The sequence below is a fragment of the Uloborus diversus genome, chromosome 7 (genome assembly GCF_026930045.1).
Source record: "Uloborus diversus isolate 005 chromosome 7, Udiv.v.3.1, whole genome shotgun sequence".
NCBI classification, from domain to species: domain Eukaryota; kingdom Metazoa; phylum Arthropoda; class Arachnida; order Araneae; family Uloboridae; genus Uloborus; species Uloborus diversus.
In genome coordinates, this window is record NC_072737.1 from 15,891,563 (window position 1) to 15,908,278 (window position 16,716).

Consider the following 16,716-nt stretch of genomic DNA (forward strand, 5'->3'; position numbering starts at 1 on the left):
CTCCACAGTCCTAGTACATACAGTGGGCACTTGATTTTATAAAGTAGAGTAATGAATCTCTCAAAACATTTCATTTAAGCAAACTAAGATTACTGTCCAACCACGGATTGTATAGAATTTTCAAACGTCCAGATGAGACGAATCTATCTGAATGAGGGGGAAGAATAAAAATTTGATGCATGTATACCGCTCATTTGAATGGGGACTCTGCTTCTGCAAAAGCTGACATCACTAAAAATAATAGATTCGTCCATTTCCGACTGTAAAACGGATGTTTGTCTTTCCATACAATCCGTGGTCAGACAGTACTTCACCAAAGTACAGTTAAACGATAATACCATTCTAACGATACCTTTGTTTAATGAAACGGGTTAAAATCTGAAAAGTTATGATTTTTTGAAATCGGGTCATTGTTTTTGAAACACCCTGTATTTGAACACAAGTTTTTGCAGTTTTATGCCCTTTGTCCGCCATCAACCCTAAAAATTCGGAGTAACGAACCTCATTGTCATGTTTTTGTAATTACATACAGTTTCGTCTTTTAAACAAATAACACAACTCAATACCAAAAATGCATCCGGCTCGAAAATAGCTATTTCCGAAGTATTTTTCCCTTGCCAAGTATGAAAATCTCCATAAAGTAGAGATTAGCTCTAGTTTTCAAAATACAGAGCCAATTAAGGCAGTAAAAAGCCACCAATGCTCTTTTTTCCTCGGAGATAGAAGCATCCCCCATGGGACTGACTGTCTTCTAAACTTCGACCCTTGGTTAGGATAGAAAATCTCACTTAAACTTTATTCGGTATTTTAAATTTTGACGAGAATGAATTCTGTAAAACGGGTTTCTCTGTCAGTGCAGTTCTAATGTTGGGAAAACAAGCTATCTTAGCTGCGCTCTTATTTCTACTTGCTTCATGCGTTGGGTTAACACCAGGGTTGCCAGATTTAGGAACAGTAAATGCGGGACAGGCTTATAGCAGGCTTCTAGAAGTGAAAAGGGTGGGGGAGGGGTGACTTATTTTTGGGAGACGTCGCTGTAAATTCAATCTCAAGAAAACCTTAAACCCCACAACATGTCGCCTATCAAGGTATAAAAATCGTTTTCATTGCGAATGATGACGCATGCGCAGAGATATATTTCCAATATAATATTATTCAGTGAGCAAAGAAGCAACCGTTCGGCTCCTCATGGTCTGCCGCCAAAACAAAAACATACAAACCAAATCAAAACGAAAACAATTTTTTTGTTTGCTGCCACATGATTTTCTTATTGCTCGTTATTTCACATGTTTTGTTTTACTTTATTTTTCCCATTAAAAAAATGTCTCGTTTTGTAAAATGTTGTTATAAGTTAGAATACGGGACTTTAGCCGTCCCGTATGGAAGTTCCCCGGGACGCGGGACAATTTTTCAAAATACGGGACTGTCCCTTGAAATCCGAGACGTCTGGCAACCCTGGTTAACACCGTGGAAATAATGATCAATTCTAAGAACAGAATTGCACTTTTGACGTTTTAGTATCGTCATTTCCAAAACTCTTTTGGGTCGAAATTCGAATTAAAATTTTCACTTGCTTTCATCACAACATATAGAATTACTGCTTACAAGCAAGGGCTGGGGATTCCGAATTACAATAACCGACTCCGACTCCGCAGTCATGGCAGAGCTGCAGACTTGGAGGGGATTACGTTTTTCCCCCATCAGTCCCGTGAAAAAATGATAAATCGAGATTCTAAAATTTTTGTTCAAGAAAAATGATAGTGTTAACGGGTTCATCCTCGAAAGTACTGAATGTACCTGCCTTGTCTTCAATCTTCGAGTTGAACCGAACCATTGATTCGGTCACTCGTCTTGTCAGTGCTAATTCTGTATTAGCTACCAGTTTGTTTGGCTCTCTTGGCTTCCTTAAGAGGTTTTCCACCTCCGGCTCAGTCACTCTCCGGGCTGATGAGTGCTAATAAGCACGAAGCTGCAGTCCTCGGCTGGAATTGACTGAGCTGGCGGTGGATTTCATGTATTTCTGCCTTAGCCCTGGCTATAGGGCGGTAACTTACTGATTACTGAATCTCTTGTTCTTCTCCCCGAGGCAGCAAGAGTGCGAATACGACAGCGTGGACGTCCGGAGCCGATCGTCTGCGGATTCGGAGTGGAAGAAGCAGGGGACCTTCTGCGGATCTCGTCTGCCTCCGATCCTGACGTCGGACGGGAACGCCCTCCGGATCGAGTTCATTTCGGACAACTCCGTGCAGAAGAGCGGATTCGCGGCCAGATTCTTCACAGGTGAGGAAGTCTAAAACAGCGGCGTAGCCAAGAGGGGGGGGGGGGGAGTGATAGTGGGGTCGAGACCCCTCCCCTTTGAGGCCACAAATTACATGTATGAACACACAAGGGCATAAAAACAATTGCGCTTTTCGGCCTTTAATTTCGAAAAATTTCATATGCCCCCTCCCCCCTAGGAAAAATTTCTCGATTCGTCACTGGTCTGGAATTCGTCCGTGGCACGATCAGCAACTTTGATTCTGTTCATGGCCCCTGTTAATTCTTATACGCCGTGACAACCGCTGAAACTCATGGCAACAAAGAGAGCGCTGCAGGCAACCCCTGTTTCCATTGCGTTGCCATTGATTGGTGGAAGCAGGGGTTCCTCTCAGCGCCTCTTGCGGACAAAATGGGCGACGTCCAATCAAAAATAAACAAACTTTGAAACGTTGACATTGATTGGTGAATGCATGAGTGGGTCCTAGTTGCATCGGTTTAATACAGAAAAGTCGGAAATTGTCAAGGCCCGTTAAGCGTCAGCGCCATCTAGTGGGGCCATGTTCTACTATTGCTTTTGTGCAAATCTGTCTTTTAGAGAGCAGGCGGATACAATTGCGCAAATGCGGGCGGTGTTTACGAAAGCTTAAAATAATGTACTTAGACAGAGATGAGCAAAAAAGGTACACACTGTATAGGTGTACTAACACTAACCAAACGGATCTCAAATGGTTTAAGAAGCTATAAACTCACACATTTTCGCAATGAAAAAAAAAATCCTGAAAAGAGGGGGGGGGGGGAACTAGTAGTCCCTAAACACGTCAAAGACACGTCTGTAATTTCTTGTCACTTTATGTTTTTTTGACTGTAACTTCATTTCTTACATTTTATTATGAAGAAATACATTTAATTCTTGGATTCAGATTGGTTCAATAATCGTTAGAGGTCGCACTTAGTTGGGTATGAGTAAAAATTAATTAATTGTTAAACACGTCTCCTGTTCCATTCTTTCTTTCTTTCTTTGAGAAAGGCAGGGAGAGGGGGGGGGGGTAATGTGGGGGGAAATTAGTTTTCCTACTGCATTTCAAATAAAGAATCTAGGTGGCAGTTACATTTAGGGCGGTATGTACTGAATCAGAGGCAGCAAAATTATTTACTAGAGTATTATTTTAATGATTTTCGTAGCAAAGTTATTTTTAACCTCCGACAAACAATGGAAAGGGGTTATAAGTTTGACTTGTCTGTGTATCTGTGTGTCTGTCTGCAGCACTTTAGCGTCTAAACGGATGAACCGATTTTGAAAAAAAAAAGAAGAAATTGTTCGAAAGGAGAGTTGAGAGTGTTCTTAGCTAGGTTGCATCTTTGGATGACATTAATTAACGAAGATATTTATTAAAAACCTCTAAAAGATTTTTCGCAATTTTTGAAGTGAAAACATTGTTAAATTTTTAAAAATTTAATACCAAAATAAAGAGAATTTCTTTCCGCGTCTCATAGAATGTGTTTGGAACTTCTATGTTTCATAGAATTCGAATTATAACGTTTTGTTAAAGCATATATTTATAACGGCTAAGCCTTCATTCACGCGATTGATAACCGAATTCATTGTTGGCCGAAATTAAAAGCAATGATTTAAAATTTTTATCTGTTGCCAGTTTCTATTTAATAGCAAATAAAATACTTGAAATTGAATTTGAATAATATAAGGCTTTTAAAAGGATTTTTAATTTTCCCTCTACACTTGCGACTCAGTCGTTTTTTTTTTTAAATTTTTAGTTTTATCGTTGTTATTTTCCAATAATTCATTAGCTTTAGATTAAGAAGTCTTTTAGCCTCCTTGCAGCAAAAATCTTACCTCCAATCATTACTCTGTTCAATCAGACTGCATCAAATGCTCACCGATCTCCCCTTGCGCCAACATGTAAAGAGAGGTTCTATATCGATGCTTCTATTTTTCAGACCAAGATGAGTGCACTTCGAACAACGGGGGTTGCCAGCAGATCTGCAAGAACACGGTGGGCAGTTATCAGTGTTCTTGTCACAACGGATTCGTTCTGCATCCCAATGGACACGACTGCAAAGAAGGTAAGAACTGTGGTAGATTTAAAATGTTCTTCTTTTTTATACATATGTAAGAGCAAAGTTAAAATTAGTGATGTGCCGGATCGTTAAAAAAGTAGATCCGCGGATCCGGATCCGGATCATTAATGTCAAGATCCGCAGATACGGATACGGACCTCCATTTTTTTTTAAAAATCCAAATCAACTACCCAAGTGTAAAATTTGTTAGGGAAGGTTTTTCGTCAGGGTAATAGCATTGTATCTTCAAAAAATGTCATCTACGGCGAAAATATAAACGAGACTGATTTACTCTTTAAAGAAATCTCCGTCAAAATTGAGGCAGAGTTTGAAGGAATGGGTCAGCTTTGCATTAATGCTTAGATAGAATGTGAAAAAATATTTTTAGCTTGCTTGTTAGGTGTAGGATACAGGAGCAAGAGTGTAAAGCTGTTACTGGACAGGCTAGAAATAATTTTTCGCATTTTATTTCAGCATAAATGACCCATTCCAACCAACTTACCCCGACCGACGAAATAACAAAGCTGGGAACACCTTTACAATCAGTAAATAGAGAATTTAGTATCCCCCCCTTTTTTTTTTTTTTTTTTTGAAGGATGGTGAGAAAAACCAAAATGAGGAATAACACAAATCCCAAATGCATAACAAAAACCAATATTAAATTAAAAATTTAAAAAAAAAATGTCCCTGAGGGCCGACCTCATATGAAGATGAATTTCGCGGGTCAGAACACACATTGTTAACATATATAAACTGACAGAAGATAGAAATTTTAAATCATTGAGCTTTTTCGTCTTGTTTTCCGACTATGAAATCGCTGCCAATCACGCGTATAAAGGCTTAGAATTGCATTTAAAACTTACTTAACAAGATTATAGCTCCTACTGCATATAACTTAGAAGTTCCAAATAAAGAAAACGTCGTTCTTTCAATTAGCTCCAATATTTTTAACATGCGGGTAAGTTTTTACTATACCATAATTGTGACTAACCGCTTTTTATTGTCTCCGGCTCTCCGGTCATTAAAGTTCTAGAAAAAGGAGGCTAATCTAAGCACACTTTCGATCAAGTCACCTTTTGAACGAAAAAATGAACTATCAAAATCGGTTTATCTGTTTAGGAGCTACGATGCCACAAATAGCCACACATATACATATTTTTACTTTCTTCTATATCTAATATATAGAAGAAAGTATTGGATTCGTGCAAATTTTCGAATTTCGAATTTTGACGGATTCGAACGTTTTGAGGTGTGCTGAGTCCATTTCGACCATTTTTGGAAAATGTCTGTCTGTCTGTGTGTGTGTGTGTGTATGTATGTGTGTGTATGTATGTGTGTGTGTATGTATAAGTGTGTGTATGTATGTGTGTGTGTATGTATGTGTGTCACGTCTGTGTGTGACCAGTTTTTTGTGGCCGCTCTACAACGAAAACTACCGCATGAAATCGAACGAAATTTAGTACACATATGTGCCCGTATGTGAACTTGTGCCCATTAGTTTTTGGCGCGAATTCCTCCAAGGGGGGTGGAGCAATGGGACGTTTTTTGAGTTACGCGTGCTTGCTATTCCTCAGGAAGTAACTGGCGGAATCAAACAAAATTTGGTCCATATGTTGCCATTAACAGGAACAGGTGCTGATTCAATTTTGGTGTCAATAACTCAAACGGGGGTTGAGCTATAGAACGTTTTTTTGTCAATTGTGACTGCTGTATCTCAAGAAATAATGAACGGAATGAATGAAAAATTTATCGGCAAGTAGCCCTTAGTGGGTATAAGAGCTGATTTTATTTTGGTGTCAACAGCTAAAAAGGGGGTAGCGCAATCGCCCGTTCTTTTTTTCCATTGTGAGTACCCTATCTCAAGAAGTAATGCTACGTTCTGGTTGAAATTTGGAATATATGTGAATCCATACGTAAACAGGCTTTGGTTCAATTTTGACTCCAATCGCTCCAAGAGGTGTTGATTTTTTTTTTTTTTTTGCGAATAAAAATAGCTTTATTAATGCAACAATAAGAAAGATAAATCGTAATAGATTGTCGTCTGCGTATTTCTCGTGATTTTAATTGTATGGAAATGATAGGAAATATTATCTCAATGATTTAAAATTTTTAACTGTTGCCATCTTATGTTTGTTAACAAATAAAATATTTGTAATTCATTCAAGCAAGGCTTTTAAAATAACTTTCAATTTTCGCTCTTTGCTTTGCTTTTGCAATAATTCAGACATTGGGATGGTCGTCAAGTTTTTGCATGTGTAATTTTGTTTTTTTTTTGGGAATATTGCGTCCTCGTCAAGCATGGGGAGGGATCAGAAAAGAAAAAAAAGAAAAATATAGAAGAAAGTTTCGTAATGGCCACAACATACTAGTTAAAACTTAGTATCCCTTCCTTTTTGCGACGGGCGGTAAAAATTGGTCTCGGAAATGATACCTTATAATTTAAAGAGGGAATAAAACCTAACTGAAACGGAATTTAATAGTCTGTTATTCAAATATTTAAGAATTTTTAGAATAGAAAAGATCCGTTTAAGATGCGTCAAAAAAGTAACGGATGCGGATACAGATCTTTATTTTCCCTCGGATATCCGCGGATACGGATACGGATATCAGGAACATCACTAGTTAAAATGCAATCGAATTTTTTTATTTAAAAGATAATATGGATAAATGAACCCTAAGCAGTTCACCAGAGGTAAAGCTTGACCATGGAGAGATGGTGGATGACTTTGAAGCGGATGCATCAATTTCTATCATTTGTAATAAGTTGTTTGTTATTCAGTACTAGAAAATCGCCCGTCAATGTATGACGGGTGAAAATTGCTTCTACATTTAAACGCAGCCATTGCCTGTTTGATAATATTTTGGCAGTTGAAATTTTAACCCTCACTCCAGTGGATTAACCCTAAACTACAGCAGGTAAAGTTAATTGTTTTCGTCTCTTCATTCCTTTGAAATGACACAGTCTCACAGTGAAACAGTTAAGTGACCGGATCGAGTTCAGCCTTGTCGCAATAAAGTCTTTCCCTACATGTTAAACATTACCAAAACATATTATCAAATTACCGTGCCGTGGCGCCAGTTTCGTTGTTGAAACATGCGCGTTACTCGATCATTTGCTATTATATATATGAGGATTGATAGGATCAGCGAGAACCCGCCTCTCACTACTCGGCTTTCTAAATGATTCTACCTATTACAAATGATACAAACCATATTTCTGCTTCAATCTCATCAGCCATCTCTCCGTGGTCAAGCTTTTACAGAAAACAAGAAAAAAATGTCCTTTGCCTTAGGTCTCATATCCAAATTGCTGAAATGACTTGTGACGCCATTTCAAGAAAATCGCCGCATCTTATACGTAAGACGTGGTACTTAAAATAATGAATGGCCGAGATGAGTCGTTAATCCAGGCAAGGGCGCCCATATAGGGGGGGGGGGCAAGGGGGGCTCAAGCCCCCCTTTGAAATTAGAACTTTTTTGCTTTTAGTGCTTTTTTCATTGCAAAAATGTATAAAAAATTTCTTTTCCACCCATTAATGAATAAGTTATTTAAAATATCAAATTTTAATGTCTCTAACCTGTACTGAAATCGGTTTCCATAGGGAAAATATTCTGCTAAACCATGGGAAAATTTGAGCCCCCCCCCCCTTAAAATTTTGTGCATGGGCGCCCTTGAATCCAGGGTTGCCCATCCCCTAAATATCGCGAAGACCCCCGCCTCCGATATGTAACAGCCCTCTCCAAAATGGAAAAATACCCTCAACCCCCCCCACACACACTAAAAGTTTCAATGGCGCAGTCTGCGTCATGAGCCCCAGGTGGGCACCCCTAGTTAATCTATCATGTTAAGGACAACAATGACCTTCAAACTTGGTGCAGTTTCATATTAAAGATCCACAATTTCGTAGCATTAAAAGAATTAATACCGAATTGGCGAAATGCACATTTGAAAAAAAAAAAAAAAAAAATTGAATTTTGACCTCATGAATTCAAATTATGTTTTTCGCAATCGCGAGTATGTAGGCATGTGTGTTTATGTGTGTGGGGGGTATGTGTGTTTGTGTGTAGGGAGTATGTGTGTTTGTGTGTAGGTATGTGGTTTGTGTCTGTGTGCAGGTATGAGTGTGTGGGTAGTTGTGTATATGGGTGTTTGTGTGCGGTGGGGGCGGGGTATGTGCGTGTAGGCATATGTGTTTGTGTCTGTGTGCAGGTATGAGTGTGTGGGTAGTTGTGTATATGGGTGTTTGTGTGCGTGGGGGCGGTGTATGTGCGTGTAGGCATATGTGTTTGTGTCTGTGTGCAGGCATGAGTGTGATGAGTGTGTATATGTGTGGGTGTCTACATGTATGTGTAGGTGTCTGTATGTATGCGTGTTTGTGTATGCATGTATTTGAGTGTGTGTATGTGTTTGTGTGTGTATGTGTTTGTGTGTGTGTATGTGTTTGTGTATGTGTGCAGGTGTATGTATTTGTGTGTGCGTATGCAGTTGTGTATGTATGCGCGTGTGTGTAGCATATGGACGCAACCTGGAGACGACTTTCGCTAGAGGAGCAGCATCGTGAGGAGCCGGTCGACGGTGGTGCTGGCGGGAAAATATAATGATAGCACATCAAAACAGTCAAGTGAGAACAATAAGCAATCGTGATTGCTCAGAAAAAAATCTTATGTGCTAAAAAGTAAACTATTAAACAAACATCTGCGTTAATTCCAGTTTGTAATAAATTGGAGCTGAAGACATGCGAAAATATAAGCTCGCATTGTTTTGCATTAAAAAAAAAGGTGCTCCTTGTAAAACTGAAACAAGTGGAAATACATTTTTTTTTCAAAATTTTTTGCTTTTTTTCTTCTTGTAGATTTTTTTCTTTAATTTTTAGAAATGTCTTCATTTTCAACTTCTAATAAAGAATAAACTTAAACTCTATCATTTTTTAGATAATTTCCGTTTGAATATTTCCAAAATTGCAAAAATCAGAGGAGAAACTAGCTGCGTGCCCGGCGTTGCACGGGCTACCTAAAAAATGTAAGAGCAGTCCAGTTGATGCTTTTGTAGTACACTGACACTAGTTTCTAACGCGTTAAGGAATAAATAAATGCGCGTAAAGCAAGGTTTGCAAAACACCAGTAAAACATATTTTTGCCAAAACACCTCATCAACGTTAATAATCGTTATCAATGATACAAGTTATGAGTACATTTTCAGTCAGCACAAAAGGGGAAAATATATGCATTATCAACTATAATCTTTACTCACGTTAAACTGAATTACATCTGATAGACTATATCGGAAATATTTATGCACAATAACAATCCGCTTTTTACATAAAATAGTCTACTACCCGGCGTTGCCCGGGTGTCTATTAATGCAACATACCACTCAGATAAATATTTGGATGGATTCTATCCACATGGTCGTACAAGAATTACATCAATCCGTTTTCCAGGTACAAACCCTCAAAGAACTCAAATAACTTGTAAATCACTCATTTACTTTACGACGTGCACGGTCCTCCTCGAAAATGAAAGTTATGTCATGTGACGCGTATTCAACAATCAGGCTTGAACAAAAAAAAAAAAAAAAAAAAACAGCAAAATTTTGCTGCAGATTACGGCAAAATAATCGAAAAGTAAACAACTTAAACACCCTGATTACAGGAAAAGCCTTAAAACAAAAGCCTAATTTTATTTCTTTATATTCGAGAAAAAGAAATGGCAACAGATCTTTCATCTCAATGATTTTCTTCACGCTGTAAATTTTAATAAAAGCGTTCATCCGGAAAGTTGAGTTGAAGCACTGAATAATAATTTGAATGGAGGAAAGCCTTCGAAAAATATGGATTTTATTTTGAAATCTAAGAGTCATAATTAATAATTTTTAATTGATATCTCCGCTAATTATTATCGGAGGATTATGTTAAATAGCCAAACATGAAGACGGGAGGATTACGAATCCATCGATACCTGGTTCGATGGTCAGTTCACTGTCGTTCGGGAGAAGAAGCTTGGACATAGATAGATAGATATAAAATCTGAGTATCTATCTATCTATGTATAAGATAATCTGGTATTTGGTTTATTGTTTATTTCGTTTTCTTCATATTGAAACCGTAGAGTAGGAGCGCGTCCACTGTAAAAAAGTTTTTATGCGTTTTTGATCAATCACGATTGCTTATTGCTTTCATTTGACCGTCCTTGGCGTTTGGTTCCTTTTTCAGCTTGGACAAGGCACAACAGGCCCACCGGCCTCTGCAGGCGCGGCTCCGAGCACTGCCTCCTGGAATCCGTTTCTCCTGGTCGATGGCGTCCATGTCCTACACACACACGCGCGCTCACACACACACACGCTCATACACACAAGCCTTTACACACATACACACACGCCTACGTGCATACACACAGGTCTACGCATACACACAAGCCTACACATGCACGCACGCTCGCCTACACATACACACACGCCTGCACGCACACACACAACTATACATACGTAACAGCCCAGGAGAGTGGGTAGGCTAGAGGGGACAGGAGCTGTTTCTAGAAACAATAGCCCACAATGAGTAGGGCCCTGTCGCAACTCGTGATTGCGAAAAGCATAATTTGAATTCAAAATTTCAGGATTTATTTATTTATTTATTTATTTATTTTTTCTTTTGAGCAATCACGATTGCTATTTGTTTTTATTTGACCGTCCTTAATGTTTGGTTCCTTTTTCAACCCCACCGTCCTCTGCAGACGCGACTCCTCCCGGTAGCCGCTGCTCCTGGTCGGTGGCGGTGGCGTCGATGTCCTACACACACGCATGCTCATACACACTCACATACATCCACACACGCGCCTTTACACACATACTCACACGCCTACGTACATACACACAGGTCTACGCACATACACAACTATGCACACGTAACCTCCCAAGAGGAGGGACAGAACCATTTCTAAAAACTAGTATGTTGTGGCCATCACGAAACTTTCTTCTATATTTTTCCTTTTTCTGATCCCTCCCCATGCTTGACGAGGAAGCAATATTCCTAACAAAAACAAAGTTACACATGCAAAACTTGACGACTATCCCAATGTCTGAATTATTGTAAAAACAAAACAAAGAGCGAAAATTGAAAGTTACTTTAAAAGCCTTACTTGAATTAATTACGAATATTTTATTTGTTAACAAACATAAGATGGCAACAGGTAAAAATTTTAAATCATTGAGATAATATTTCCGATCATTTCCATACAATTAAAATCACGAGAAATACGCAGACGACAATCTATTACGATTTATCTTTCTTATTGTTGCATTAATAAAGCTATTTTTATTCGCTAAAAAATAATGATAATAAAAATAAATCAGCACCTCTTGGCGCGATTGGCGCCAAAATTGAACCAAAGCCTGTTTACATATGGATTCACATATATTCCAAATTTCAACCAGAACGTAGCATTACTTCTTGAGATAGGGCACTCACAATGGAAAAAAAGAACGGGCGATTGCGCTACCCCCTTTTTAGCTGTTGACCCCAAAATAAAATCAGCTCTTATACCCACTAAGGGCTACTTGCCGATAAATTTTTCTTTCATTCCGTTCATTATTTCTTGAGATACAGCAGTCACAATTGACGACAAAAAACGTTCTATAGCTCAACCCCCGTTTGAATTATTGGCACCAAAATTGAATCAGCACCTGTTCCTGTTAATGGCAACATATGGACCAAATTTTGTTTGATTCCGCCAGTTACTTCCTGAGGAATAGCAAGCACGCGTAACTCAAAAATCGTCCAATTGCTCCACCCCCCTTGGAGGAATTTGCGCCAAAAACCAATGGGCACAAGTTCACATAGGGGCACATATGTGTACCAAATTTCGTTCAATTTCATGCGGTAGTTTTTGCTGTAGAGCGGCCACAAAAAACTGGTCACACACACACACACACACACACACACACACACAGAGACATTTTCCAAAAATAGTCGAAATGGACTCAGCACACCTCAAAACGTTCGAATCCGTCAAAATTCGAAATTCCAAAATTTGCACGAATCCAATACTTTCTTCTATATATTAGATACAGAAGAAAGTAAAAAGGGTCGGCGGTTTTGAAGTTTTTTTGAATCACATTAATAATTAGTGTATAATTGTATATCTTTTGGCAGCACTGTAACATCAATATAAGAAATGCTTTTATTACTTTTTTTTTCGTATCTATGTAAGAATTAATTAATATGAAAGCAAACTTTTACAAATCATTCTAATATTTTTTTCTCTAAGTACGGAGCAACACGATGTTATTCAATTCTGACTATATTGGTCAAGTTCAAGACTCAACGCATGTGTGGAACTTTAAAATACAGTTTATTATTAAAATGATCTTCTGCAATGTGTAATCTGCACAAAAAGCCTGCTCTTAAGAGCGATAACATCAAATTTCTCAAATTTTGATATTTGATGAAATTATTATAACTTTTTCCAGTTTTTATGCATTTATGGTCAACTTTGAGGCGCGCGACACCTCAAGATATTTTTTGCGGTCGAAATCCTTTTGTTGAACCAAATATCTCTACAAAAGGCAACTTTTCCGGGCTATTACTTAGCGTTTATCAGATTTTGATATTTTCAATCCACCGTAATGAGCATGGCCAATACTTCAAAAGTAAGTCCACCTCGAACAAGAGCGGGATTAAGTGAATCTGAATCCAGCTTTTGTTGTAAAAAACACTGCTTATTTTGTGGCGAGGAAGCGGATGAAGAGGCTGAGAAGAACAAAACGCAGAATTATCGCAGAAAAATTTATAAAGTTTCCACACTTACATTCAAAGAATCCCTTTTAAAATTAGTTAAAGATCGTTCTGAGGTGTGTCAAAAGCTGCTCTTACACGTTTTAATTTTGAGTATGATTTAATCGCTGCTTTATCAATTTTTCTTTCATTATTCTGCGTTTTCTTCTTCTCAGCCTCCTCATCCGCTTTACAGCCACAAAATAAGCAGTGTTTTTAAAAACAAAAGTTGGATTCAAATTCACTTAATCGCGCTACAGTACGAGGAGGACTTACTTTTGAAGTACTAGCCTCTTTATCCTCACGTTGCTGCAGAGATTGAATTTTTCCGGGTGTATGATTTTCTGCAATTCACGCGAATTGTAACGGACTTTTGACTTCTTAAATAATCAGCATTCTTATAACTTCTCCCGAGACTTGCATCGATTAAAGTTGGCATTCCACAACTGCCCAGCACAACAGTTTCACCTTCAGTCAAAAGTTTATTGCAAATAAAGCGAAATTGTTACATTTTTCTTAAATATTGATCAGCACAAACAACAGTAGACGCTTGTGATAAATACGTTTATTCACTCGAACTGCACGTTTAACTCTAAAAGAAGCAGGTACGTCAGGGGTGCCCCCCCCCCAGGAGGGGTCATGGCCCAGACTGCGCCATCGAAATTTTTAGGGGGATTGTTTTGAGGAGTATTTTTCATTTGGGGGGAGGCATGATTTTGGGGGGGGGGGGATTTCCGCGCAAATGAGGGGGGTGCGCCTTTGCTCTTAGTGGGTTGGGCACCTCTGGGTACGTGAACGATGCCACACGGACTAGAATAGCCAGATGTTATTCAAGGCCACGCGAGCAGAGGGGATTCTGTAAATGACTGGCTGTCTTTTGAGAGTACGCAATATCTGGGGAGGTTTGGTTTTTGAGAAAAACATCATAAGCACCACTTTCATAGAGAATTTTGAGATCTACAACTTTGGTCTGCGGTACTTTTCGATAAAACTTACGGTTTTTGAGAAAAATCCAAAAAACCTAAAATTTTGACCTTTGACCCCGAATAACTTTTTTAGCGCACATGGGATCGATGGGGACTTTTGGCACCTTATTTGTAATAGTAAGCCCAAGGTCTCTACAAAAATTTAGCTTTCCCGGAATTTTTGTTATTTCAATTGTCTAAATTGACCGGACTAATATTAGATATAGAAGAAAGTACTAAAGAATACTGTAACGGATTCGGTGAGACTTCCAACTTTCTTGAAAGGATGACACAGTTCTTGATAAAAACACAGGAAATTTATTTACACTATGTACAGGAAATATCGTCAACAACTGCTAAATTATTCATCAGCAATTAAGCAATTATCACACAACACCGTAAACTCAACGTTTACACACGTATTTACTTCCAAATACGAAAACAACACAGCGAAATGCCTCGCAATAAACAGAGCTAATACACTCTCAGAACAAATTCTCAATCGAAACTAACTCTTTATCACGCAGGACGCTTTTATAAACATCGAAGAATTTTCCACAACATTCTTACCTCTTCTCGAAATGCGTAGACCGTTATCAAATTTTATCAATGAAAAGAAAAGAAAATAGGGGGTCGTATACTTTAGCCGAATGAAAAGGGGTTGTATATTCATTACGGGAACCTATTTACAGGTTACGTTCCTACAATAATTACTATTTACAGGATTTGTAACTTTGCCCCCTTCCCAAGGACTGCACGTCCCGCGCAGTACAATCCCCAGAAAGGGTGCCAAACTTCTATCACATGTTCACAAATACACACATTAAATAATAACCAATAATGCATAGGAAACACACTAATAACAAGAAATATTACTAAACATTAAAAGCAAAAAAAAAATTATCTACAACTTTTATGTTATCAACCATGGTTGTTTACGTAATACTCATGAACTATGGCCATAGTATGGGGCTAACCGATCATAATGTACAACTCTAGGTTTCGCATTAGGTGATTTTTGCATCCTCACTGCGACGTCAGTCAGTCGGTTAAGGACTTTGTAGGGTCCATCCCAATGCGACTGCAATTTGGGTGAAAGACCTTTCCGTCGGATGGGATTCCATAACCAAACCCTGTCGCCTTCGTTGAATTCATGTCCAGTAGACCTTGTGTCGTATCGGGTCTTCATCTTCTCCGCCGCGATGTTGATTCGCTCTCGTGCGAAGTTATGAACGTCTTCCAACCGGGCCTGGAGATCCTGGATGTACTCCTCAGGCGATGCAGGCGCATCCGGAGGACGACCGAAGACGAGATCACAAGGTAGCCTTAGCTCTCGTCCGAAGAGCATCTGAGATGGGGCATATCCGGTAGTCTCGTGGACAGCACTGCGGTAGGCCAGCAGGAACAAAGGTAGCTTCTTGTCCCAATCCTGTTGATTTCTGGAGACCATAAGCGAGAGATTATTCAGGATTGTGCGGTTAAATCTCTCCACCATGCCGTCTGATTGTGGGTGTAGTGGTGTTGTCCTAGTTTTCTCAATTCCGAGAATTTGACATAGGCCCTTAAACACAGCAGAGATGAAATTCCTCCCTTGATCGGAATGAATCTGCAAAGGTGTTCCGTATCTCGAGATCCAATGTAGGACTAGAGTCTCTGCTACAGTGGTAGCCTCTTGATCTGGAATGGGATATGCTTCCGGCCATTTGGTGAAGTAGTCGATGGAAACAAGAATGTATTTGTTCCCATCAGCAGTTCTTGGTAGAGGACCCAGGATGTCGATCCCAATTCGTTCGAAAGGAGCTCCAACGTTGTACAGATGTAGCTTCCCTCTGCTTCTCTTCTTCGGTCCTTTACGAGCAGCACAGGCGTCACAAGAATGGCACCACTTCTCCACGTTATCCTTCGCCTTGCTTCAGAAGAAGCGCTCCCGAACTTTATTGAGGGTTTTCAACACACCAAAATGTCCTCCAGTCGCACTACTATGTATTTCTTTCAGAACATCTGAAATCCTTGATCGGGGAAGTAGTAACTGCCACCTAGACGTTTTGCCGTCATCAGATTCCCATTTTCGGTACAGTACGCCGTTCCGTAAATGGAGTGAATTCCATAAAGCCCAGTATCTTTTTGTTGCAGGACTAAAGATGGAAACGTCCTGCCAGCTAGGTCGCCGACTGTCACTCTCCATGAACTCCAAAATTGGTTTTATGTCGGGGTCTTCAAGTTGATCTTTTCGAACTTGGTCGTCACTCCATGGATCAGGTTCTGAAGATGTTGGAGTCACTGTCACCTGATAGGCAGTAGGGCTAGTCGTTCCATACTGTTTCTCGATTCGGGAACAATAATTGCATTTCTCAGGACAGGGTCTCCTTGATAAAGCGTCTGCATTACCGTGAGACAACCCTTTTCGGTGCTTGATCTCCATGTCATATTCCTGGAGCCGCTGTATCCACCTGGCTATCTGGCCTTCTGGATTCCTGAAGTTCAAAAGCCAAGTTAACGAGGCATGATCTGTCCGAAGCAGAAATTTTCGGCCGTAGAGGTAATGATGGAAGTGTTCTACAGCTTTCACTATGGCCAGTAACTCCTTTCTGGTGACGCAGTAATTTCGCTCCGACTTTGATAAGCATTTGCTCCAGTAAGCGATGACA

General features: G+C 39.3%; 1 protein-coding gene across 1 annotated transcript in view; it reads left to right on the forward strand.

The window, feature by feature from the left end:
- Positions 1–16,716, forward strand: part of LOC129226283 (tolloid-like protein 1) — an 81,094-nt gene that overhangs the window by 49,757 nt on the left and 14,621 nt on the right. The window contains exons 8-9 of the mRNA XM_054860884.1: positions 2,091–2,280; positions 4,216–4,341. Of these exons, the coding sequence (XP_054716859.1) occupies positions 2,091–2,280; positions 4,216–4,341 (316 nt within the window). The remainder of the gene's footprint in view (positions 1–2,090; positions 2,281–4,215; positions 4,342–16,716) is intronic.